At 41.7% G+C, this 26,636-nt stretch overlaps 1 protein-coding gene across 9 annotated transcripts in view; it reads right to left on the reverse strand.

Annotated features, from left to right (window-relative positions):
• The window catches only part of MATN2 (matrilin 2), a 122,438-nt gene that overhangs the window by 37,995 nt on the left and 57,807 nt on the right, over window positions 1-26,636 (reverse strand). For all 9 annotated transcript variants that reach the window (XM_048841307.2, XM_048841306.2, XM_048841309.2 and 6 more), the window contains 2 exons: window positions 19,591-19,713; window positions 5,847-5,969 (listed from right to left, as the gene is read on the reverse strand). In XM_048841307.2, the coding sequence (XP_048697264.2) occupies window positions 5,847-5,969; window positions 19,591-19,713 (246 nt within the window). The remainder of the gene's footprint in view (window positions 1-5,846; window positions 5,970-19,590; window positions 19,714-26,636) is intronic.

Genomic DNA, 26,636 nt, shown 5'->3' on the forward strand with positions numbered 1-26,636 from the left:
TCAAAGCTCAAAAAAAAAAAAAAAGCTTGTTTGACCATTTTGGCTCCATCTTTCTTAACATAGGTTGAATCTTGGCTAGTTTTGCTGCTCTCACTGAGACTTACCTGTCAAGCCAAATTGGTAGAAAATAATGTTAAGAGTTTTAAACTTTGACCATTTAAAAATTAGTTGTTTGAAGCTTTTTCTTGTGTGTTCACACTGACCCAGAGCCAGTGTGATTTAGAACACAGGGGAACTCTGACACACCCTTGCTCTGAATCAATTGAGTCTAATCCCAAACTAATCTGAACAATGTGCTGACTTTAAAGCAACTGCAATTTGCAGTCCATTTTCTTCATGTTTGGTTTGCAAGACATAAAAGAAGTCCAGTTTGCAGAGAAGTGATTTGGTAAGTTTTAAAAGTTATTTATGTTTAAATTCAGCCAGGGCATCCTGAACTGAGCTGATTTAACCAATGCTGTCCTGGCTCAAGTCCATTCTTGCTTGGCTGATGCTTCTTATTCAGCACCCCCTGCCCCACTACATCTAGCCAACCTGTTTTTTTCAAATTATAGTTTTGGGAAAGTTTTTTGCACTTTAAACTGATTTAAAGTATTTAAAGCATCTTAAACAGGTTAAAATGTTCGAGAGGTGTAGATCTGTTTAAATGCATACAACTAATTTCAGTTAATCCCTATAGCTGATGTAAAGATTTAACTTGCTTTAAGCTGTTTATGAAGTTTTGGGGTCTTTGATCAGTTTAAACTGAAAAAAAATCACACATTCTAAAATCCTCAACAATTTTGGGGGAACAATGGATCTGGATAGCTGCCCAAGCAGCAGGAGGCACTTATGCTGTACAAGGAATATTTCAAACTGCATGCTTATGTGGATATATACACACACAAGTATGGAAATATGTACTTCACATAAAATTTGAATAGACCTGCATCTGACACAATCACAGGTTGTCTTAGGGTATGTCTACACTACGAAATTAGGTAGAATTTATAGAAGTCAATTTTTTAGGAAGCGATTTTATACAGTCGATTGTGTGTGTCCCCACTAAGTGAATTAAATTGGCGGAGTGCGTCTACAGTACCGTGGCTAGCGTCGACTTTCAGAGTGTTGCACTGTGGGTAGCTATCCCACAGTTCCCGCACTCTCCGCCGCCCATTGGAATTCTCGGTTAAGCTCCCAATGCCCAATGAGGCAAAAACATTGTCCCAGGTGATTTTGGATACATGTCATCAGTTGCCCCTCCCTTAGTGAAAGCAATGGCAGACAATCGTTTTGCGCCTTTTTCCGTGCAGATGCCATACTGCTTTCAGCAGACGGTGCAGTAGGACTGCTAACCGTCGTCATTGAACCACCGCTTCCGCTGCAACTCTGCTCTGCTGCTCGTCTTGATAGCGAATTTCTCCATGTTGGCTGTCATGGGCTTCCACTGCAACTCTGCTCTCATGAATCCACTGCGCGGGTCCTCTCGTCGTTCTCTATAAATATCTATTCTCATGGCATCCGTAGTCAGCCACCACTTCCACTGCAACTCTGCTCTCCAGCTCACGCCATACAACGGCAAGCATAGAGCCCGCTCAGATCACCGTGGCAGTTATGAGCATTGTAAACACCTTGCACATTATCCTGCAGTATGTTCAGAACCAGAACCTGCAAAAGCAGGCGAGGAGGCAACGGCAACGCGGTGACGAGAGTGATGAGGATATGGACACAGACTTCTCTCAAAGTACGGGCCCCGGCAATTTGGACATCCTGATGGCAATGGGGTAGGCTCATGCCACGGAACGCCGATTCTGAGCCCAGGAAACAAGCACAGACTGGTGGGACCGCATAGTGTTGCAGGTCTGGGATGATTCCCAGTGACTGCGAAACTTTCACATGCGTAAGGGCACTTTCATGGAACTTTGTGACTTGTTTTCCCCTGCCCTGAAGTGCAGGAATACCAAGATGAGAGCAGCCCTCACAGTTCACAAGTGAGTGGTGATAGCCCTCTGGAAACTTGCAACGCCAGACAGCTACTGGTCAGTCGGGAATCAATTTGGAGTGGGCAAATCTACTGTGGGGGCTGCTGTGATCCAAGTAGCCAATGCAATCATTGAGCTGCTGCTATCAAGGGTAGTGCAGGTCTTGGAAATGTGCAGGTCATAGTGGATGGCTTTGCTGCAATGGGATTCCCTAACTGTGGTGGGGTAACAGACGGAACACATAGCCCTATCTTGGGACCAGACCACTTTGGCAGCCAGGACATAAACCGCAAGGAGTACTTTTCAATGGTGCTGAAAGCACTGGTGGATCACAAGGGACATTTCACCGACATCAACATGGGATGGCCGGGAAAGGTACATGACGCTCGCATCTTCAGGAACTCTGGTCTGTTTCAACAGTTGCAGGAAGGGACTTACTTTCCAGACCAGAAAATAACTGTTGGGGATGTTGAAATGCCTATAGTTATCCTTGGGGACCCAGCCTACTCCTTAATGCCATGGCTCATGACGCCATACACAGGCACCCTGGACAGTAGTCAGGAGCTGTTCAACTATAGGCCGAGCAAGTGCAGAATGGTGGTAGAGCATGCATTTGGATGTTTAAAAGCGCGCTGGTGCAGCTGACTAAGTCGTTTAGACCTCAGCAAAACCAATATTCCCATTGTTATTGCTGCTTGCTGTGTGCTCCACAATATCTGTGAGAGTAAGGGGGAGATGTTTATGGCGGGGTGGGAGGTTGAGGCAAATCACCCGGCCACTGATTACGCGCAGCCAGACACCAGGGCAGTTAGAAGAGCACAGCAGGGCACGCTGCACATCAGAGAAGCTTTGAAAACCAGTTTCATGACTGACCAGGCTATGGTGTGACAGTTCTGTTTGTTTCTTCTTGATGAAAACCCACCCCCTTAGTTCACTCTACTTCCCAGTAAGCCAACCGACCTCCCCGCTTCGATCACCGCTTGCAGAGGCAATAAAGTCATTGTTGTTTCAAATTCATGCATTTTTTATTAATTCATCACATAAATAGGGGGATAACTGCCAAGGTAGCCCAGGAGGGGTGGGGGAGGAGGGAAGGACAAGACCACACTGCACACTTATTGAATGCCAGCCTTCTGTTGCTTGGGCAATCCTCTGGGGTGAAGTGGCTGAATGGCCAGAGGCCCCCCTACCACGTTCTTGGGCATCTGGGTGAGGAGGCTATGGAACTTGGGGAGGAGGGCGGTTGGTTACACAGGTGCTGCAGCGGCGGTCTGTGCTCCTGCTGCCCTTCCTGCAGCTCAACTATATGCCGGAGCTTATCAGTTTGATCCCCCAGTAGCCTCAGCACTGCATCCTGCTTCCTCTCATCATGCTGCCGCCACCTATCATCTTGATCCCACCTCCTGCCCTCACGTTCATTTTGTGCTTTCCTGGACTCTGACATTGCTTGCCTCCATGCATTCTGCTGAACTCTTTCAGTGTGGGAGGACTGCATGAGCTCAGAGAACATTTAATCGCGAGTGCGTTTTTTTCGCCTTCTTATCTGCACTAGCCTCTGGGATGGAAATGATGGGGGAGCGTTGAAACATTTGTAGCTGCGGGAGGAAAAAAAGGGAGAGTAGTATTTAAAAAGACACATTTTAGAGAACAATGGGTAGACTCTTTCATGGTGAACCAAGCTGTTAACATTACATAGCACATGTGCTTTCGGTACAAGGTCGCCAACCCCCCCACCCCCAATTCTCAGGGATGATCACCTCACCCCTCCCCTCACTGCATGGCTAACAGCAGGGATGATTTCTTTTCAGCCACAGGCAAACAGCCCAGCAGGAATGGCCACCTCTGAATGTCCCCTTAATAAAATTCCCCTATTTCAACCAGGTGACCGTGAATTATATCACTCTCCTGAGGCTAACACAGAGAGATAAAGAACGGATGTTGCTTGAATGCCAGCAAACACTGGGACCATACGCTGCCATGCTTTGTTATGCAATGATTCCAGACTACGTGCTACTGGCCTGGCGTGGTAAAGTGTCCTACCATGGAGGACAGAATAAGGCTGCCCTCCCCAGAAACCTTTTGCAAAGGCTTTGGGAGTACCTCCAGGACAGCTTCATTGAGATGTCCATGGAGGATTTCTGCTCCATCCCCAGACACGTTAACAGACTTTTCCAGTAGCTATATTGGCCGCAAATGCATCCCAAGTCTTCAGGGCAAATTAATCATTAAACATGCTTGCTTTTACACCATGTATTATATTTACAAAAGTACACTCACCAGAGGTGCCTTCTCCAGCTTCATGGTCCGGGAGCCCTCCTTGGGAGGGTTGGGAGGGTATTGGCTCCAGGATGATAAATGGTTCCTGGCTGTCGGGGAGAATGGTTTCATCCTCCTTCTCCTCATCATCTTCCTCGTCCCCAAAATCCTCATTCCTGTTGCGTGAGACTCTCCCCTTGCAGAAGTCCATGTACAGGGGTGGGGTAGTGGTAGGGGCACCACCTAGAATTGCATGCAGCTCATCATAGAAGCGGCATGTCTGGGGGTCTGACCCGGAGTGGCCATTTGCCTCTTTGGATTTTTGGTAGGCTTGCCTGAGCTCCTTAAGTTTCACGCAGCACTGCTGCCGGTCCCTGTTATAGCCTCTGTCCTTCATGCCCTTGGAGATTTTTTCAAATATTTTGGCATTTTGTCATTTGGAATGGAGTTTTGATAGCACAGATTCATCTCCCCATACAGCGATCAGATCCAGTACCTTCCGTTCAGTCCATGCTGGAGCTCTTTTACAGTTCTGCGACTGCATGGTCACCTGTGCTGGTGAGCTCTGCATGGTCACCTCTGCTGATGACCTCGTTACAATGGCCAAACAGGAAATGAAATTCAAAAGTTCCCAGTGCTTTTCCTGTGTACCTGACTAGTGCATCTGAGTTGAAAGTGCTGTCCAGAGCGGTCACAATGGAGCACTCTGGGATAGCTCCCAGAGGCCAATACCATTGAATTGCATCCACACTACCCCAAATTCGACCCAGCGATGTCAATTTCAGCACTAATCCCCTCGTCAGGGATAAGTACAGAAATAAATTTTAAGAGCCCTTTAAGTCAACAAAAATGGCTTTGTCGTGTGGATGGGTGCAGAGTTAAATCGATCTAACGCTGCTAAATTCCACCTAAACTTGTAGTGTAGACCAGGGCTCAGACACCCATGTGTATCTAGGGTTGTGTAAGATGCTTTGTCATATTGCACTGCATTATTTCATAAACTGTATTTGTTCACACTTAAAAATATGGGCTAAATTAATCACTGGTATAAGGAGTGTAACTCTACTGAAATTAATAGAGTTGCACCCACACACACCCACAGCAATTAAGTTTCTTTATCATAATCCATATGTAGAAAGAAACAAAGTTAATGTTGTACATTCAACCTTTCCTTTTACATTTCCTGAATGTGGCATGCTTAGCTATGCAACCTTAACAGTGCCTTAATATGGGGCATTTTGCATTTAATTATTAAACTTGTTTTATAAACAAAGAAAATTTAAGAACTGTGTTGTATAAAATTAAGCTGTTTTTCTGGTCTATTGCACGAGGAAGGAGGACACTCAAAATAAAGGACTCTGGCAATCCAAAGGGATCATGCAACATAAAGGCTTTTGATTTTACTACCTAGGGAGAAGCATGGCCTCATGTTAAGAACTCCTTGTCCCCAGAGAAGGAGAAAACTTCCACTGCTTTTATTTCCTATGGCTCCAGGAGCTAGTCCATCCCTGAGATTCTACTGAATGTCCTCAGCATCTTCAGGAACAGCAATGGGAGAATCACCACTGGAAATTAGGAGGTACAAGGAGAGCAAATTTATCATAGTACTTAAAATTCATCACAACTTACTTCTGCAAGTTCTTCTGTCTGGATTTAGAATAAATCCTTGATGGCAGCTACAGTAGTAGGAGTCATCCGTACTTACACACTCATGTTGACAACCTTGGTTATCCAAAGCACAAAGGTCTACAACTGAAAAAGAAAATAAGAAGAGTACATAAAATTAAGATAAATAGAATCAAATAAAAATATGATTAAACATGTATATTATGGCAGTGGCTAAGGGTCCTGATCAATGTCCAGGGCTCTACAAATAAGGAATTGACATGATCTCTGCTCTGAACAACTTGCAATTTAAGAACTTTAGTGCAATGATTGATGCACCAATTATTAGGGGCTCACTCCTTTTTTTCAGAAGGGATACATTTTGAATGGCTGATCACATTTGTGACTATGTTGGAAGACTCAGTGTGAGATCCCATTCAACTCCACTTTTCTATGTTGATTAGAGAAGGGACACAGAGCAGATTCTAACCTGGGTTACTTGATGTTAAACCAGGGTACTGTCATTGATGCAAGGGATTTAGACCACAGTAACTGAGATCTGAATCTGATTCTCACATTGGTCCCCCCACCAAATACAGTCAGCAGCCCTTTTTTTTCATTGGCTACCTGGAACTTTTGTAACTTTTCAGCATGTCTTCTCAGCTCTTGAAACAGTGCCTTAATCCTACACTCCATACAAGATGCATTTAGCACAGGTTGGGGAGAGGCAATAGTGGTTTTACTCTACTGTTATCTTCTGTCCCTCTGCCCCCAATCCTGGAACCAACTGGGGCTGTGCCAGACCCCAGAATAGCTACTGTAACTTATCCCCAACTGCTTATGGCATCAAGGAGCTGAGCCAGCATCCAGGAACCACAAGTGTAAAGGGGGGAGCACACCCCCTGAACACACCCCCTGCACTGGGGACTGGGACAACAGCTTCACTCACTCTGTGTCACCCCAAGATTCCCATTTGAAAAGCAGCTGTAGCAGAGGCCAGGGTCTGACCTGGATAGTTTATGTTAGATAGAGCCCTTTGTTTGACAGAAAAAGAATGTCATAATTACTCTAGTCACTTACATCAGCATATTTAAAAGACAGAATACAATCAGGCTAAACACCATGCAAGTTTTAAAATAAGAGTTTACACAGATAAGTAAGAGGTTCAAAGCAAAAGTGCGTAAGTAGTCAAATGCAAATAAAACTTTAATTCCCTGCAACTTCAGTTGTTTCTTCATTCATCAATTCTTACAATAGATTAAACATAGACCAATCACAAAGCAAGTGTTCTTTCCACAAGACACTGCCTGGCTCGCACTATTCCCATTTTGTCTGATCTAAGTTTTATTTTCTGCTCAGGTCAGCAACATGCTCAACTTCACATAGAAATGTGAGGAGTAGGGTCGCCAACTCTGACTGAAGCTATTCCGGGATTTTTCCCCCCCCCCCACATGATGTAATGTCATTAATTGTACTGTACCTAATAAAATCTCCCGGATTGCTTTCAATAGTCACCAGGAGATCGATGCTGATTCCGGTAGACTCCCAGCCAATCCGGGAAGGTTGGCAACCCAAACAAGGAGTTAGCTTTCTTGACACTACCAATAGAACAACTCTGCCCTAGCCGCTGCTAACCCTTTCTGTTACTTTATTTATCCGTTTTTCAACCTCCCAAGTTACATTAAAATTCTCCTTTGAGGAGGGGACATTTTTTTCTTTATATTAATCAATTCTCTTAACCACACCCCAATTGTCTCCACTAATCCAGGCACCCTAGGGTATTTATTCAAGACCATTTACTCTGGAAGGCAAATAATACATTTATGCACATTAAGGACATTTCTGCTAACACTTAGGGTTATTTGGTTTGAATCCAGACTATTTGGACTGCTCATCATGTATAACCACTTTCTTGGGAAGTATCTTCCTGTTTCCAGACTGAATAGCTTCAGATAAAAATATATTTATTGAAAATGTATGTTAAAGCTACAAAGTTTAACACAATAATCAGCCTTCCCCTGAAACCAGATCCAACCATGTATAAATTTCCAATTGTCCTAAAAAAAAAGTATTTAAACAAATGAATACATCAAAGAATACACACAATTTTCCCAAAGTAAATTTTGTTCTAGTAAAAATGAGCGCATCTGTAAAGGCTCGACTTATATCTGGTGTTTAATTACACAGTATCAAATTGCTCTGTGATTTCTTCCAGCTCACCCCCTTATCACTGGGATGGCCTATCGGAGCCCCTCCATAGCCTCTCTTCATTCAAATCTCTCATGTAGATCTATTTTTACCATCATGGCTACAAGAAACAGGCCAACAAATCAGAGCAAAGTTGAGGGGAAAATGGAAAAACTCTAGTATTTTTTAAGATGTTTTATCAATGAGTAACATATGAGCAGACATGATTCAGACCACTTTATTCACATTTGGTCCCTCATTCTTCTCTCTCTTAGTTGGTCTGTCTTTTTAGACTGATCTTTTTGGTGAAGGGACTGTGCCTTCCTATGTCTATACAGGAGCATAACTGAAAAATAGGAGCACAACTGAAAAATAAATAATAATAGTTGATACAGGACCTATATTTCTCCAGTTTTCTCACTAAAGGATAGATTGTGCAACCCTTATTGCGGTGAGCACATGCTCACAGGAGCAGTCCTATTGGCTTCTACAAGTGGTTAGCTTGCCAGTTTCTCTAGTGTAAACAAACCTTGGTGACTGACTGTATGTGGCTGACGTGCTCTCTTGCCAATTGCTCTTAGGGGCAAACATCATTGCACTGTTGTAATATTTTTCATATACAAATTAACCACACTAGGCCAGCGTTTCTCAAATGCAGCCACCAGGGGCTTTTCTTGTGGCCACAGCCTTCTAAGCAGTGATTCGGGGTGGGGGAAGCAACGGCCCCTTCCCCGGGACTGCCATCAGGGATTGGGCTCTGCCCTCCTCTGGAGCCAGAAACACTAGAGGAGCAGGCAGCCGGTAAGTTCCCCACCTTCCTGGGCCCAGTGGGGCTCGGGCTTCTGGCTTCAGTCCTGGGGTGGCGGGTGGCAGGTTCTGGTCATGGGGCGGCGGGCTCTGGTCCCTGGCCGCAGGGCTTCAGCCCGGACCCCAGGCTATTGCCACTGGGCCCGGGCTCGCCACCCCCCGCATCACCGCTGGCCCCCACTGCCTCCCAAGCCCCTCATCCATTGCCCCTGCTACCTCCTTACCCACCTCCCCATCCAGGGCTTAATTTTCCCCCCAGCTTGCTGGGGTTAAGTAAATTTGCTGTGAAAAGTGATATTTGTATGTTTGTTAATATCACTTTTCACTGCCTCCCAGCTAGCTAGCAAGTCTGCTTCTGTGAAAAATGATATTAACAACATATAAAGATCATTTTTCACAGCAGCAGACTTACTAACTAGCAAGTGTAAAACAAAAAAGCAAAAGAAAACAACAGCAAAAGACAAGAACATGCAAAGCACCTAATTTGTGTTTCTATTCTGTTTAGGGTGAGTAAAGAACAGAGACAACTGTACATTATTTTGATTGAGTTTGGAAAAAAAAACCCTTACATAAATAAATTACAATGATTTGGACATGTATATTGGCATATTTATTTGTTTTTACTAAAGTTAATTAAGCATTTAGGGAAAAATTGTCAGAGTGGTCACCAGCAAGAGTTGGTGGCTGCATTCTGAGGCCACCAACATTTTTATTGTGAGAATCCCTGCTCTAGGCAGGGTTAGACCTGCTGGGCTGTGTTGGTAGTCTCATTATTTATTCTTTTCATCCTCTTTTACGCTACCTACTGGTGGTACTTACTCAGAACAGACATCTTCCAACATGATTTCCGTTAGTAAATGGGATATTTAAATCCTCCACGGAGTAAAATATCCATGGAGTTAAATATCCATGGAAAGACTGAGAAGAATTATAAAAGCAAACCTAGGTGCCTTATATTGAAGAATGACAACCCTTTCTTCGGTACATGGAAAATATGCTAAACAAAGTAAATTAACTAAGTTAGTGTTCCTCAATTAACATCTGAAGAGGTTTGAGATTGTGAGACAGAAGTCCTCGGGGTGACCTAGACCCTGCTTCGGGGGACATTTAACAGAGGGGAAAGAAAAGAAGTCTCCATCTAGAATCGGTAGATATATCTGCCTTGTTTGCCAATCAGGATACTGTGTAAGGCCAATATAGTTACTGAGGGTTTATGCTTGGGGAGCTAAGGATTGTAGGAAAAGATGCGTAGTGTGTAACCTTGACTGCTTATGTGATTCTTTCTCAAATAAATGTGCATTAAGCATATTGGTTTCCGAATTCTCACTGGTACCGGTAAAACCTGCCCAGCTGTGGACCATTTAAAGATCCGTTTCAACACCTGGCATCGGTGCAAGCCTGGTGTACATAATCAGCTAAAGTAAAAACATGTTACGCAACCAGAGGGAAAAGGTTAAAGATCTTTTTACCTATTCTTTTTCTTTCTTTTCATTGGTCTATTGGCATTAGAGAAGGTAACTTTTTGGCCAGCACATTTTGACCAATTTGACTGTAAATCTTTAAATACACAGTGCATCAGACTTCTCCTTTGATCATGCCTGTTTTGTAATAAATCATTTACCTAGTAAATACTATTCACAAAAATGAATGATACTTTAATATAAACTTATGAAAACGGAGAGTTATAGCTCCTGATTGAATAATGCACATGTTCACATTTACAGGATTTTCCACCAGGGATCAGCATGCATCCTTGATTACATTTGCAGAAGCAGGACATTTTTCATAACAACATATCCATTCTAAAGTCTGAAGTTGCTCAAATCACAGAAGTCAATTCTTGCAGATCCACTGCTAATAGGAATAGCAAGTTAGCCAATCACTCTTTTCTTTGCAAACAAATTAGAATGGCTAATTTATACATAGTTTTAACACTTTATGGAAACATTATTAATGATCATATATTGACCCATGCATATGTATTGTAGGGATTAAAAAAGTTAAAAGTGAAATCATGTATATGATGAAAAAAAATCTACAAATAAAAGTGTAACTAGGATGCTTTGCATTTAGACTTGAATCTGCCAACACTAGCATCAGGATGAATAGCATGAGTTAGGGGATTCCACCAAAATAAGTATAAGTAAGCAATACTTGAGAGATCAAGTGGATTTAGTTCAGAAGGAGAATGCAAGATATAAGAGGGAATACCAGTCAGAACCAGATCATGCAAATAAATTGGAGTTGAGGATATGAATGCTTTGAACATTACTAAGAGAATTTGGAACTTGATTCTCCGTTTCAAAGGAAGCCAATGCACTAATGGAATGGAATGGGAAAAACATGAAAAATTAAGGATGCAGCTCAGTTCTGGGTAAAACATTACAGACTTTATAGAGAAGTGGTGAGAAGACAACAATTAGAACGTTGAGAGAAGAAATTATATAGAAATGTACTAATGTTTTAATAAGAAAAACATGTACTTTTTGTGTATTAAAGAAAGAATAGGAGCTGCATCAGAATAGAACCTATAAACAATTTCCAATGAAGCAAGTGCGTTTATTTATATTTGTATTGCAGTAGTGCCCCAGGGTCCCAATAAGGATTGAGGCCCCATTGTGCTAGTTACTATAAAAATACAAAGGATGACACAGTCGTTGCCTTGTAGAATTTATAATACAATTTAAGACAAGATGCTACAAGTAGATGTAACAAACAATAGAGGAAATAGTGAGGGAGGATGAGGACCACAGTCATAATAATAATAGGGGTTTATATAGGTTAGTTAATGTAACCACCTTTCTGATTCAAAGAAACTTAAATTGAATCTTTTATGTGCTTAAATAGATATATATCCATAAGCCCCACTAGCCCTCTGTATTCAGCATTAGTGAGACTGATACTGGAATACTGCATCCAGTTCAGGTGATCACATTTTTAAAAAGATGTTGAAAAACTGGAGAAGTGAAAAGAAGAGCCACAAAAAAGATACCAGGGCTGGAAACAAAATGCCTTACATGGAGAGACTTATAGAGCTCAATCAGGTTAGTTTATCAAAAAGAAGATTAAGAGGTGACTTAACTATCTCATATAAGTTCCTTGGGCAGAAAATACTGGGTACTAAAGGGCTTTTTAATCCAGCAGAGAAAGACATAATAAGAACAAATGGCTGGAAGCTGAAGCCAGACAAATTCAAGTTAGAAATAAGGCATAAATTTGTAATAGTGAGCATGATTTATCACTGGAACAAACCACGAAGGGAAGTGGTAGATTCTATATCTCTTGATGTCTTCACATCAAGACTGGAGGCCGTTCTGGAGGATATGCTTCAGTCAGACAAGTTATTGGGCTCAACACAGGGGTAACTGGGTGAAATTCTATGGCCTGTTGTATACAGGAAGCCAGCTAGAAAGAATCCAACTTCAGAGGACAAGAACATAAAATGGTACTTGAGTCCTAGGACCTATGGAAAAGCATCAGTTATGTAGCATGAAAAAATTCTGCAGCATTTTGAAACATTGTGAAACAAGCAGATGCATGTCCTCTAAAAAGCCAGACATGGATCTGATCCGCATCTGCTTATGGGTGAGAATGAAACTCATATGCTTTATATCTTAAAAAAGTTTCAAATCCAGGAAAACAAAACAAAACAATGAGCTAAGAAAAATGCTCAGGCAAGTAAGCATTCCCACATTTAAATCATGAGACCAAGAGTAATTGAAACATTTCAAAGGACTAAGCACACAGTTGATTCATCTGCAAAAGGCACATACAACCATAGCTCTCATAAAAAACAAAATGGGAAATGGTATGAAAAATGCCCCGTGGTATGGGCAATTACCTATTTTACATATTGAACTAATATTATCCTGCTTCCTAGGGCATTCTAAGAAATTACTTAAATGGGCTGTCAAGATGCAGATTACATTGTGTTATGGGGCTTTAAACTGACAAGAATTTAGCTGGAAAGAAGGTACAGCTTTGGGAACTTGTTATTTCTTACAACTTGAGAAGAACTGTGCTGGGACTGTGTGTAGGGGCCTAGGCTCCAATTCAGGAAAGCATTTAGGCGCATGCTTAACTTGAAGTATCTGCTTAAGTCCCATTAATTTCAATGGGACTTAAGCATATGCTTAACTTGGAGCATGTGTTTAAGTGCTTGCGTGAACCAAGGCCCGAAAGCAAAAGGCAAAGAACTAGCACTTATTAGTTCTTCGACAGAAGATACCAGAACAGGACATTCTCCTGAAATATAAGACCAGGAAGGAAGGTTTGTGAGAAGGGAAATAGCCTAAAGAGCTAGATTACCCTAAAACATACTGTGGTATAAGTATGGAAGAAATGAAGAATGAGTTATTTACAAAGTTTTAAGGACAAGATTATGTTTTGCATTTAATATTTGTTTTCCTGAATTTTCATTCTCTTGCTTTCATCTTGCAGTACCCTGGGCCTATGTTTGTTTCTTTACTGCCAACGGTACGAATTAGAGGCACAGAATGCCCAGTTCCTTTAAGGGAACTAAGCTTAACCAACATATTCTACAGACAAACTTAATTCATAGGCGTAGCTTGACTTCTATATTTTGGGGGCGGCTCCAGTCAGGCCAACGGGGACACGTGCATGGTGGGGGCAGCGGCGTATTAACGCCTAAGCCAGCAAATTTATATATAGCAGCCAGAGGCTGCTTCCCCAGACGCCGGTTCACGCCCTCGGCCCCTGCCCCCATTCCCCACCCCCTCCCTGCCCTTAGTGGTCCCCTTCCCCAAATCCCGTCCCTGCCCCCGCCTCCTCTCCTGAGCGAGCCGCGTTCCCCCCTCTTCCCCCCTCCTTTGCAAAGCTGTTTTGAACACAAGCAACGGCAGGGAGCGGGGAGAAGCAGGACCCGGCGGCACGCTCAGGGGAGGAGGCAGAGTCGGAGCGGAGGTGAGCTGCGGCGGGGGGGGGGGGGGGCCGGGAGCTGCTGGGGGGGCAATTATTTCAGGGCCTAGGGGCAGCAAAATCATTCATCCACCACTGGGGGGGGGGGGGGGGAACTCTGTGCCTGCCCACAGGGGCACCATTTCAGATTGGGTTTTTTTGCAGGGGTCAAATTTCACCATGATTCCAGGAGCTACATAACTGAAAACTCTAGGGTTTTTTTTTTTTGCAGATAATAACTTAGAAATTATCTGACAGCAGCACTGTATCTAATTCCTATATCAAGCAAGAAAATTAAATATTAGACCTACTCAGCTCTAATATTAACATGTTCTAACATCTTATGGAAAGTCACTTAAGGGACACTGGTTAGGTTTAAAATTGTAATGTATATTCTTACTCAGATACACTTACTAAAGTCAGAAGTGACCATCATGATCATCTAGTCTGACCTGCACCTTGCAGGCCACAGAACTTCACCTACTCACTCCTGTAATAGACCCCTAAACTCTGACTGAGTTACTGAAGTCCTCTAATCATGGTTTAAAGACTGCAAAAGTGGCAAAGAGTCCTGTGGCACCTTATAGACTAACAGACGTACTGGAGCATGAGCTTTCATAGGTGAATACCCACTTCGTCGGATGCATGTAATGGAAATTTCCACAGGCAGGTATAAATACGCAAGCAAGAATCAGGCTAAGGATAACGAGGTTGGTTCAATCAGGGAGGAATGAGGCCCTCTTCTAGCAGCTGAGGTGTGAACACCAAGGGAGGAGAAACTGCTTTTGTAGTTGGCTAGCCAGTCACAGTCTTTGTTTAATCCTGAGCTGATGGTGTAAAATTTGCAAATGAACTGAAGCTCAGCAGTTTCTCTTTGAAGTCTGGTCCTGAAGTTTTTTTGCTGCAGGATGGCTACCTTTAAATCTGCTAGTGTGTGTCCACGGAGGTTGAAGTGTTCTCCTACAGGTTTTTGTATATTGCCATTCCTAATATCTGATTTGTGTCCATTTATCCTTTTATGTAGGGACTGTCCCAGTTTGGCCGATGTACATAGCAGAGGGGCATTGCTGGCACATGATTACGTTGATGCTTAACTTCCTCTCTCTCCCTGGTATTTATAACGCCTCTCTCTCCCTGGTATTTATCCCTCTGATGTATTTACAGAGAGCAATCCTTTCTCCCCTCAGCCTTCTTTTGGTTAGACTAAACAAGCCAAGCTCTTTGAGTCTCCTTTCATAAGGTAGGTTTTCAATTCCTCAGATCCTCCTACTAGCCCTTTTTTGCACCTGTTCCAGTTTGAATTAATCTTTCTTAAACATAGGAGACCAGAACTGCATGCAGTATTCTAGATGAGGTCTCACTAGTGCCTAGTATAATGGTATTAACACCTCCCTGTCTCTACTGGAAATATCTCACCTGATGCACCCCAGGACTGTATTAGTCTTCTTCACAGCCGCATCACATTGATAGCTCATACTCACCCTGTGATCAACAAATACACCCAGGTCTTTCTTCTCCTCTGTCACTTCCAAATGACAAGTCCCCAGCTTATAGCAAAAATTATTGTTGTTAGTCCCTACATGCATGACCTTGCATTTTGCACTATTAAATTTCACCCCATTTCTATTACACCAGTTTACAAGGTCATCCAGAACTTCTTGTATGGTATTCCAGTCCTCCTCCTTATTGGAAATACCTCCCAACTTTGTGTCATCTGCAAATTTTATTAGCACACACACACTTTTTTTTCCTAACATCAGTAATAAAAATGTTAAATAAGGTTGCTCCCAAGACTGATCCCTGCGGAACTCCACTAGTAACCTCCCTCCAGCCTGATAGTTCACCATTCAGTATGACCTGTTGCAGTCTCCCCTTTAATCAGTTCCTTATCTAACTTTCAGTTCTCATATTAATCCCCATCTTCTCCAGTTTCACTAATAATTTCTCATGTGGAACTATATCAAATGTCTTACTGACATCCAGATAGATTAGATCTACTGCATTTCTTTTGTCTAAAAAATCAGTTATCTTCTCAAAGAAAGACATTAATAACTTTGTTACTACCTTTTGAATACAATTGAAACAACTGTAGAAAATTAAAAAAATTATTAAAGCTAATGTTAAAAAATTATATAGTACACAGTTTAAGAAAAGAATGGCTGTACATCTGGTTATAGTGTTTAGATTATCCACAAATACAAGTTTGTTTTTAAAGTCATAAGATCCATAAAGTGCATAATCAGCAATAACCCAAATTTACGTGAATAAATTTAAGAATACAGTTTAAATATTAGCATTCAAGTATTCAGGTACATCACTCATGAAAAGTTATACAGAGTTGGTTGTGGAAAGCAAATATAGCAATGAGTGAAAACTGTCCGTCAGTAATTGAGAATTTAGGGTAGGTTGTCCATTTAGAAAATACAATCCATCAGGGAAATATTTCAGTTACTTTCCAATTTTGCTTCTCATCGGCACTCCAGCTCATCTCACCTGATATTGCCGATGTTTGGTGATGTGCTCTATGTAGATGTCCCTCGACCACCTGATGGCATCTGACACCATGAGTTGCCGCATCAGCCAAGCATAGCGCTGACCGATTCCACATTCTCTCAACATTCTCTCATTACTGTAGTACCAGGCACCTTAGGCTCTGACGATCAGTGCGTGTGTCTGAACCTGGTAACCCTTAGCTCTCCAGGTTTCGGCCAGAGGGGCATATTTCTCCACCTTTCGAGCTCGGGCATCATGGAAGGCCAGGGTCCTATTCTCAAAGGGCACTGTGACGTTCACTATCATGATCTTCTGGTCCTCGTTGGCGATGACGATGTCCAGTTGCAGTTTGCTGTCGGTTCCGAGGATGGCAGAGTTCACGGCCACCTTCCCTATGGGTGGCAGGATGGCTCTGACTAGGCGATTCTGGATGGCATTATGATGCAGCTGCCAAGCTCTGGAATGGGGCTTGCAGCTACACAGGATGTGGGGTAGCGTCTCATTGGCATAGCTTCACTTCCTGCATCGCTCGTCCCGATTCCTGTATCTACAATTACTTTCTATCATTTAGAATCATAGAATATCAGGGTTGGAAGGGACCTCAGGAGGTCATCTAGTCCAACCCCCTGCTCAAAGCAGGGCCAATCCCCAATTAAATCATCCCAGCCAGGGCTTTGTCAAGCCTGACCTTAAAAACTTCTAAGGAAGGAGATTCTACCACCTCCCTAGGTAACGCATTCCAGTGTTTCACCACCCTCCTAGTGAAAAAGTTTTTCCTAATATCCAACCTAAACCTCCCCCACTGCAACTTGAGACCATTACTCCTTGTCCTGTCCTCTTCTACCACTGAGAATAGTCTAGAACCATCCTCTCTGGAACCACCTCTCAGGTAGTTGAAAGCAGCTATCAAATCCCCCCTCATTCTTCTCTTCTGCAGACTAAACAATCCCAGTTCTCTCAGCCTCTCCTCATAAGTCATGTGTTCCAGACCCCTAATCATTTTTGTTGCCCTTCGCTGGACTCTCTCCAATTTATCCACATCCTTCTTGTAGTGTGGGGCCCAAAACTGGACACAGTACTCCAGATGAGGCCTCACCAATGTCGAATAGAGGGGGACGATCACGTCCCTCGATCTGCTCGCTATGCCCCTACTTACACATCCCAAAATGCCATTGGCCTTCTTGGCAACAAGGGCACACTGCTGACTCATATCCAGCTTCTCGTCCACTGTCACCCCTAGGTCCTTTTCCGCAGAACTGCTGCCTAGCCATTCGGTCCCTAGTCTGTAGCTGTGCATTGGGTTCTTCCGTCCTAAGTGCAGGACCCTGCACTTATCCTTATTGAACCTCATCAGATTTCTTTTGGCCCAATCCTCCAATTTGTCTAGGTCCCTCTGTATCCTATCCCTGCCCTCCAGCGTATCTACCACTCCTCCCAGTTTAGTATCATCCGCAAATTTGCTGAGAGTGCAATCCACACCATCCTCCAGATCATTTATGAAGATACTGAACAAAACCAGCCCCAGAACCGACCCCTGGGGCACTCCACTTGACACCGGCTGCCAACTAGACATGGAGCCATTGATCACTACCCGTTGAGCCCGACAATCTAGCCAACTTTCTACCCACCTTATAGTGCATTCATCCAGCCCATACTTCTTTAACTTGCTGACAAGAATACTGTGGGAGACCGTGTCAAAAGCTTTGCTAAAGTCAAGAAACAATACATCCACTGCTTTCCCTTCATCCACAGAACCAGTAATCTCATCATAGAAGGCGATTAGATTAGTCAGGCATGACCTTCCCTTGGTGAATCCATGCTGACTGTTGCTCACTGTTGATCACTTTCCTCTCATGTAAGTGCTTCAGGATTGATTCTTTGAGGACCTGCTCCATGATTTTTCCAGGGACTGAGGTGAGGCTGACTGGCCTGTAGTTCCCAGGATCCTCCTTCTTCCCTTTTTTAAAGATTGGCACTACATTAGCCTTTTTCCAGTCATCCGGGACTTCCCCCGTTCACCACGAGTTTTCAAAGATAATGGCCAATGGCTCTGCAATCACAGCCGCCAATTCCTTTAGCACTCTCGGATGCAACTCGTCCGGCCCCATGGACTTGTGCACGTCCAGCTTTTCTAAATAGTCCCTAACCACCCCTTTCTCCACAGAGGGCTGGCCATCTATTCCCCATGTTGTGATGCCCAGCACAGCAGTCTGGGAGCTGACCTTGTTAGTGAAGACAGAGGCAAAAAAAGCATTGAGTACATTGGCTTTTTCCACATCCTCTGTCACTAGGTTGCCTCCCTCATTCATGAAGGGGCCCACACTTTCCTTGGCTTTCTTCTTGTTGCCAACATACCTGAAGAAACCCTTCTTGTGACTCTTGACATCTAGGCTTGTTACTCTAGACATTTAGGCTACTTACTTTTTGCAGTTCACTGAGCTTGGAACAGATATTTAACTTTAGGAAACATCCTAACAGCCCTTTCTTATCTTAATCACCTGTTCATCACTCTGTTTATAAACAAAATTCTGACTCCCTGCCTGCCTCAAGGGCATAAGCTCCGAGCAGTCTCCTGTCTCCTCTGCAGAACTCTTTATATAGCAGACTACTGCCTCCCTGAGGCTTGCAGTTTGGGGGGGCAATGCCCCCAGTGCCTCACCCAAAATCCACCCATAACTTGATTCTCACACAACAAATCACTACACAGTGATCTTTTAGTGCCACCCCTTGGAAACAGATGTGGAAAACCTCCTCCGCATACCCTGGCATGGAAACAGATGTTTCAAGGAATGTCCACCCTCTCCCAGATTTTCCCAGGATCTGACTCCTACCTGAAGAGGTAGCAACCCTAGAGTAGTATTACTAGCACTCTGAGAGTAGTGTCTATGCTTTTGGGGGTTTTTTGTGCTACCAGTTTAAATAGTACCATGCAATGCATTGCTGATAACCCACATGGATTCTGAATAGAAAATCAGGTTGATTTCAAAATGCCAGCATAACCCTGTGTGAAATTAGTTGGGGCAATTTTTCACCTTTTTGTTATTTCAGAGTTCATTGAAAAAAAAAAACCCTAACAAAAATGCAGTATATTGTGCTTAAAATCTGCGTGAGAAAGGAGAGTTTCCTATCAAGGCTTGTGGCTGTACTGTACATTTATTTGTACTGAAAAAGTAGAAATCTTTCACACTATTTAACTTATCCTGACTGCAAAATTTAGTCACAGAAGTCAATGAGATCGGAACAAAATTAATCAGGTGGTTTGTGTCAAACTCTCTCCCCTCCAAAAACCAGCCCCCCAAAACTGAATCTTGTCTCCCACCTCTTTGGCTTGTGTGCCAATGGGAATTTCTAAGATAATACTTACGGATACACTTCTTTCCATCTTCATCGAGCTCATAGCCATCATAACACTGACATACATGGGACCCAGGTGTGTTCACACAGATCTGTTCACAGGCATGTTTCTTCACAGCACACAGGTCCTGGGCTGCAAGAAACCATCACATGAATATGAGACTTCTTCACCTTCTATATTGCATAGGCTTATATATTGAAAATGCTGTTCAGGAAGATATGAATAACTCATCAGAGAATGACACATTCTAAGGAGGAGCACGTTTCCAGGACAAGGTTTGAAAAATTTATGCTCTCAAGAGTGAACACATACTGCTTAAGGGCCTGATCCTACACCCACTGAAGTCAATAGCAAAAGTCCATTTACTTGAATGGGGCAGGATTATGCCCTAGTGGACTGGACGAAAAATAAAAGTTTGGATTTTTTTGTTTGTTTAGGTTTTTGGGGAAAAAAATAGAAATAAGTTCTGCAGGTGTCTGAACTTAATCAATGTTTCATTTATTCATTTTTTTCATTTTTGGGTTTTACATTTTTCCTTCCCCCTCCTCTAACTTTTTTCCTTTTCCCTTTTGCCACTGGCAAAAGGGGGGCAAGGTAAAGGAAAAAGGAAACCAATAAAGAGAAAAACCAAAAACTGAGAAAAAGGCCCATATTTTTTGTTATTCAATTTTGTCAGAAAAAACACAGAAAATTTCTAAAATAAAAAAATCTCACAAAAATTACTTATTTTGAAAAAAGGCTCTGTTTGTTTTTACGTTAACATTTCAATAGAAAAATGTAGATCAGCTACACTGCTTAATTTAGTACATTTGCTATATGAACATGATGATCTATATATAGCTCAAGAACAATGTGAGGGAGTAATTTAAATAAACAAGTACAATGTGAAATGAACGCAATATGAACATTGTTTGTTAAAACAGTTATTTTCCAGAAATAGAAAGTTAAACCAGAAACATTAATGCTTTTCAAAGTTTAGGATACTGTTTTGAAAATATTATTCTGTGAAATAACAGTTGGCTTCTCCGCAAAATAACAACACAATGGGTAGCCTGTAAGATAGATAGATATATCTTTATCTTACAGGCTACCCATTGTAATATACAGAGAGAGCGAGAGAGAGAGAGACATAATCCAAGCACAATGCAGTTACATCATTGCAGTGTTTAATGCAGAATGTCAAGATTGTCCAATGGAAAGCTCCCAAACCTTTCAGTTACAGCCAATTTAATGCTATTTACATATTTACAAATGTATTAGGTCCCTGAGTAAACAGATAATAATACTTAGCACTTATGTACCAGTAGCACTTTTAATCCTCAAAGCATGTTACAAATATTTATTATTTCTTGAAATGTATAAAATACAACAAAAGGTGCCTATCCTCTGGGCATCTATCTCATAAATTAAAAAGCACAAAATAAATATAACCATAGAACCGCCCATAAATATATCCACCTTAACCTTCACCCTCCTGCATAGCTGTTAACAAAGAGGAGAAAAAAAAGAAATATTAACTAATTAATCCTTAGAACACCCTTTGGAGCCCATGCTGGTTAAATTATTTTTCATGAACAATTAATTTGGTATATGTTTCTGTCTGTGAAGTGTCACTGTTATTACAGACCTGTTAGTTTTTCAAAATTGTTTGACAAATAATTAATGGAAATAAATCACGCTCTAAGGATTGCTCTCCAACTATTTATAGCAGGTATTGACTTGATTAGTAAATAGTCAGAATTCACTATTCAAGTTATGTGATTGGTCATGAAAATCATGGGCTTTTTTCCTTTTTGTTTTGTTTTTCTGTTCCCTGATTAGATAACACTTATAAACTACTTCTGCTCTCTCAAAATTCAGTTTAGTTCTAAAACATTTTACTTCTTGATTAAACAAATCTTGGTTAGTGGGCCAAAATTCACATCCCTCAAACAGTCATAGGACCAATATTTGCTTGCGCAAATATCTGTGAAACATTAAGGGAAAAAAAGGTGCAAATACTGTTGATTCAATATATGATTCAGATGAGGAAGGTGAGGCATTGAGGTTAGGTGATTTGTCTGAAGACATGGAGAGAATGAGTTCTTGCTTTAGACCCCTGCTCAGACTACAGCTTTCCCTCATTCTGCAACATATTTCAACATAATGTAAAAACAACATAGACAGTAATCAGTGATTTTATGAACTAACAAGGTACAGTTCTGTCACACGGTGAGCTATGACTTTTCACATCATGCTAGAGAAATCCTGAGAATTTCTGAACAGCCATCACTTTATTGTTAGCTGCTGACATGCAGGAAGATATTTTCTACTCTCTTGATTTCCTTTAAGCTTTACGAAGTATTTTACCTTCTACTGCTGCTTTTGTAAACAGGGCAGCAGAATTCTTGTCGCAGACAAGTTTATATGGATGGTCTCAATATTACAAATGCTGTAGCTGCGATGAATGTGCTGAGCAGTCATAGGACAGCAGAACAAAGGAAAAGGTTCGTGGCATTTGGGAGGACTGTTGCTCAAGAGTGGGTTAGGTGTGACAGGTGCAGTGCATCATTTGAAGGCAGCTGGGTTATGAGAGCTGGCGCATGGAACGTTACAGCTGCCCCAGAGTTGGACACCACCCAAGCACAGGGGGAACAGTGTACTGTTGGAGGCAGTGCACGAGCTGCTGCATCAGCATAGAGGAACAACGCAGAGGTGTCCCCAATGAGACCTACCCCAGGACTGCACCCTGACTGGGAGACATGCAGGATACATAATTACCTCTAGTCAAAGGGGAGGAGTGGACTAAGAGGGGCACCAGTGGGCCAGATGAACCCATATCTTCTTTTGGATGTGCCCTAGGAGCCAAGATAGGGACTACTCTTGTCGTTTCATTGCAACTGTTAAAGCTATCATACCTAGCGTATTTGTGACCTGTTCTGCCACCCCTTGTCAATCATATTTTTGTCTGAGCCATGCATTGCAATGAACCCACCAGGAGCTGGAGCCCATAGGGTCCAGCAGCTTATGCACCATTTATGCTTGCCTTTGAGTTGTGGTACACTAGGCATGCTACCAAGTACTGTATCTGAAAAGGGTTGATGTACCACAGTGAACCCACTGTATTCCTCCTAAATACACACGAACACACCATGTATTCTTTAAAGCTTGTGCTGTTTTACAAGACACCTCCGTCCTCATGCACTAATCCATGGATTTAAGTTTCTTTGAGAATTTGTTTACAGAGCTCAGTCCTGTATTCCTTACTCAGGCAAAACTCCTGTTTGTTTTAGATAAAGTTTTCCTGAGTAAAGAAGCCAATAGTTTGTATTCTAATTAACTTGTAAATGTGCTCAGCAATCAGAACAGTCCAATGACTGTCCTAGACATTATACTGGTGACAGTGGCTATCCTTCGTTGAAGTGATCTGAGCTTCTGTAGCAGGATGACATATAGGGTTTTATCCCCACTATTGCCATGAGGTTCTGAATAACTTGGAGTGCAGCATTGTGACTCAGAACCCGATGCCTTGGATTTGCTGGGGTAATCTCTTACATTAAATTGTACTTCATCATCAGCTTTATAAAACTCATTAATATTGACAAAGCAGAAATTCAATATTGTAAAGAATGATTTCTTCTAATACTTTCTGCATTTATTACAATAAACATTCTACTTAGCACTTCAGAATGTGTTTGTATTCAGTTTAAGAAGAGAAATGCAATGCTTTATGTTACATGAAAACGTAATTCCAGGAGGCCAGAGTTTAAGTGATCTTATATAAAAACTACATTAAAAGACTGTTAAACTTGCAGAATCAAGCACTCAAAAGTTAGGAAGTGCCAGAATTAAAAATGTATGTGGAACCATAATTCAGACCCCTTGTGTATATGCATTCTGAGTAGGCTGGCAGAAACAATTTTTATTTTTGCATAATTTCAACAGATAATATTGATGTTTATTTTTAAGCATTTTTAAAAATTATTTTTATGTATTTAAATGTTCACAGTTGCACAAAGTTTTTTTGGGGGGGGGGTCAGACAATATTTATTTAATGACAGTATATGTTGAGATTTTAAAAGTTAAAGCTTTTTAACTATTAAAACACAAACTGTTAACATCTCATGTCAAAATATACAAAGTAAACAGCCTTAAATCAAGCTCTAATAAGGTCTCAAGCAGCATTTTTCTTACTTTGCCTATCTGTAAGTTTCAGTTATCATCAATGGAAATATTTTTCCGTCTGTTTGTGTGTGTACGGTGAAATAGACATTTATCAACATTTACCGATAAAAAGGTAGTTCTTCCAAGCTTCACTGTGAGACAGTCTTTAATTACATGATCATAAACTCTCTTTCCACAAGATCCCTCCTCATTCAGTGCACGGGAAGCATGCTACTCACTGAACAACTAGCTATTCAATATTTCATTTTATCCTCATTGTTCAGCATGCGGTCCCAATGCCTTATTTACTGCAAACTATCCAAACCTTACTCTGAAGACAGAGTAATTATTTCCTCATGGGCTTTTCTACAGCACTCATCATTATAATATTTGAGTGCTTGACAAACGTTAATCAATTTATCTTCACAGCATCCCTGTGAGGAATGTGGTATTGTTTTCCCATTTTGCAAATTGAAATCATTGCACAGGAAACCGTAATACTGGCATTTTCTTACTTCTGAGGGCTTGAATTTGCAAACAGAACATTCTTTTAATGTAGTTGTTATGTACAATTTTCTAGATTTTAAAAAAACAGAAATTCTATCACATAGAAGAATATTGACTCCCACATGGTTCAAATCAGCAGGCTTGGAACCTTTCGATCTTCAGAACAGACCTCTGGCACTTGAACTAACCAAGTAAAGGGTAGCAGTAGTACGCTTTCATCCTCTATACAGACTCTAGTCAACAAAATAATTGTAAGAATTTTTCATATGGGCAAAAGAATGCATTTTTCCCTAATCCTCTGGGTTTGTCTATATGGCAAGTCACTGAGTGGCAAGCCCAGGTGTGAATCTACAGCACACCAGCTTTCTGCACAGTAATATCCTGTATGGACCCTGCTACAGTGGAGTAAAATCTCAGAGTGAGGCTTGATGTACAACTATTTGAAAGTGCAATATGCCAAGCCGCACTCCAGAATTTCACTGCCTTGTACAGTGTCCATGGTAACTTGCCATGCAAACAAGTCCTCTGAGAAATGGCTGGCTATTTTTGCTTAAATTGATCATTTAAGATCTACATGCAGGAGAGAGGTCCTTCTTTCTAATGGGAAATTATTCTGTGAAAACTGTACGTTAATTTAATAGTTTCATGATGAAATGTATCAAATACAGGAGTTAAAAAGACAACCATACATACAGGGAAACTACCACCTTTTCCAGTCTGCATTAAAGTCAGTAAAACCTTGCTGACTGCAATTAATTTAAGGGCTCTTAACAGCAGAATGGCACACAATAAAGAAAACAAATGATCACTTCTTCTGATGTACGCCAGTTGCTCTTTGTATCCTCTTCTCCTAACATAACTATTCACTACTTCCCATTTGTTAATTTAAAGAAAGGTGTTAAAATATCTAAGGGTACGTCTTCACTACCTGCCATCTCGGGGATCTATCGGGGATCAATTTAACGCGTCTCGTCTAGACATGATAAATCAATCTCCGAATCAACGCCTGTACTCCACCTCGGGAGAAGAAGTAAGCAGAGTCGACGAGGGAGCCACCGCAGTCAACTCACTGCCATGAGGACGGCCAGGTAACTCGAACTAAGATACTTTGACTTCAGTTATGCAAATAGCGTAGTGGAAGTTGCATATCTTAGTTCGAAACGCAGCCCCCCCAGTGTAGCCCAGGCCTAAATAAGGAAACTATTTAGGAAAGAATGGAAAACTAAACTTATAAACTTGGATAAATACATCTGGTTCATGTTGATAATTAATTGCCCTAAATGTAAACATGACAGAGGTTTATCTTGCACAGAGGTCATGTAGGGAATGTGTTTTTGTCTGTGTGCTTGTGAAAATCAGAGGCCAACAGCAATAGCTAGGTCAGGGTCTATATAACACACAACTCTACCAATGCACTTAATGCCTGATGTACAACACATCTCTTTCCATATTTGATCTCTCCAGGACGTACAGTGCTGTTTGCCTCAAACTGTTTGACAATGTAAAAATATGTCCAGTAGGGAGTATCCTGAGAGCAGACGACATAATTCATTTCACTTTTGAGTTTAGCTAACTGGAACCAAGTCATCTGATTGACGGATGGATGGACGAATGAATGAATGCATGCATGCAAGCAAGCAAATATGGAAAAAACAAGAAAACACATATTGAAGACAAAGTATGGGAGAATAATGTAAAATTTAATCTTGCATATTTTGAGTCACAGCTAGAGAAAGGAAGAACAGGATGAGGAAAAATCAGGCTCTAAAGAATGCTATTGCAGAAACAGCAGTGGAAATGCTATCACATTAAAGGCTGAAGTGCGATGGCCCCTATAGTGATTTGCACACACCACTCCAACTGACAATTTTGAAGTCCCACTAAAGATTGAAAGCAGAGTAGGATATGTGTCTACACAGCATTCTGGAATGAGCCTCCAACCTGGGTCAACAGACTTGGCCAAGGAAGGCTCACACTGCAACTTCAAAGGGCTGTCTACACAGCTATTTTTAGAATGCTAGGGCAAGCCCTGCTCGCCCAGTTTCTGTTGACCAGGGCTAGGAGGCTCGCTCCAAAATGCTGTACAGACATACCCATAGAGCCCAGAATCTGCAATTCCAGTTGAGATTCTGGTGATACATAAGTGTGTAACATAACAGAAAACAGCAAGAGCTAATAAAGAAAGGATCTTAACCAAAAATGAATAGCAATTAAATTGAGTTATCAGGTTCAATTTTTTGAGAGGGGGATAACAGTGTGAAAGTGAGAGAAAATAAAATAAAAATGCTGAATTTTTAACAGTTTTCAGGAACTATGATCTATTCTAGAAAGCCGGGGGAGAGGGAATATTTCTTCAAAAATACATTTGTTCAGTGAAAATGAAGAGCTGTGGAAGGAGTGAGAGA

This window comes from Caretta caretta, chromosome 2 (genome assembly GCF_965140235.1).
Source record: "Caretta caretta isolate rCarCar2 chromosome 2, rCarCar1.hap1, whole genome shotgun sequence".
In the NCBI taxonomy this organism is placed as follows: Eukaryota; Metazoa; Chordata; order Testudines; family Cheloniidae; genus Caretta; species Caretta caretta.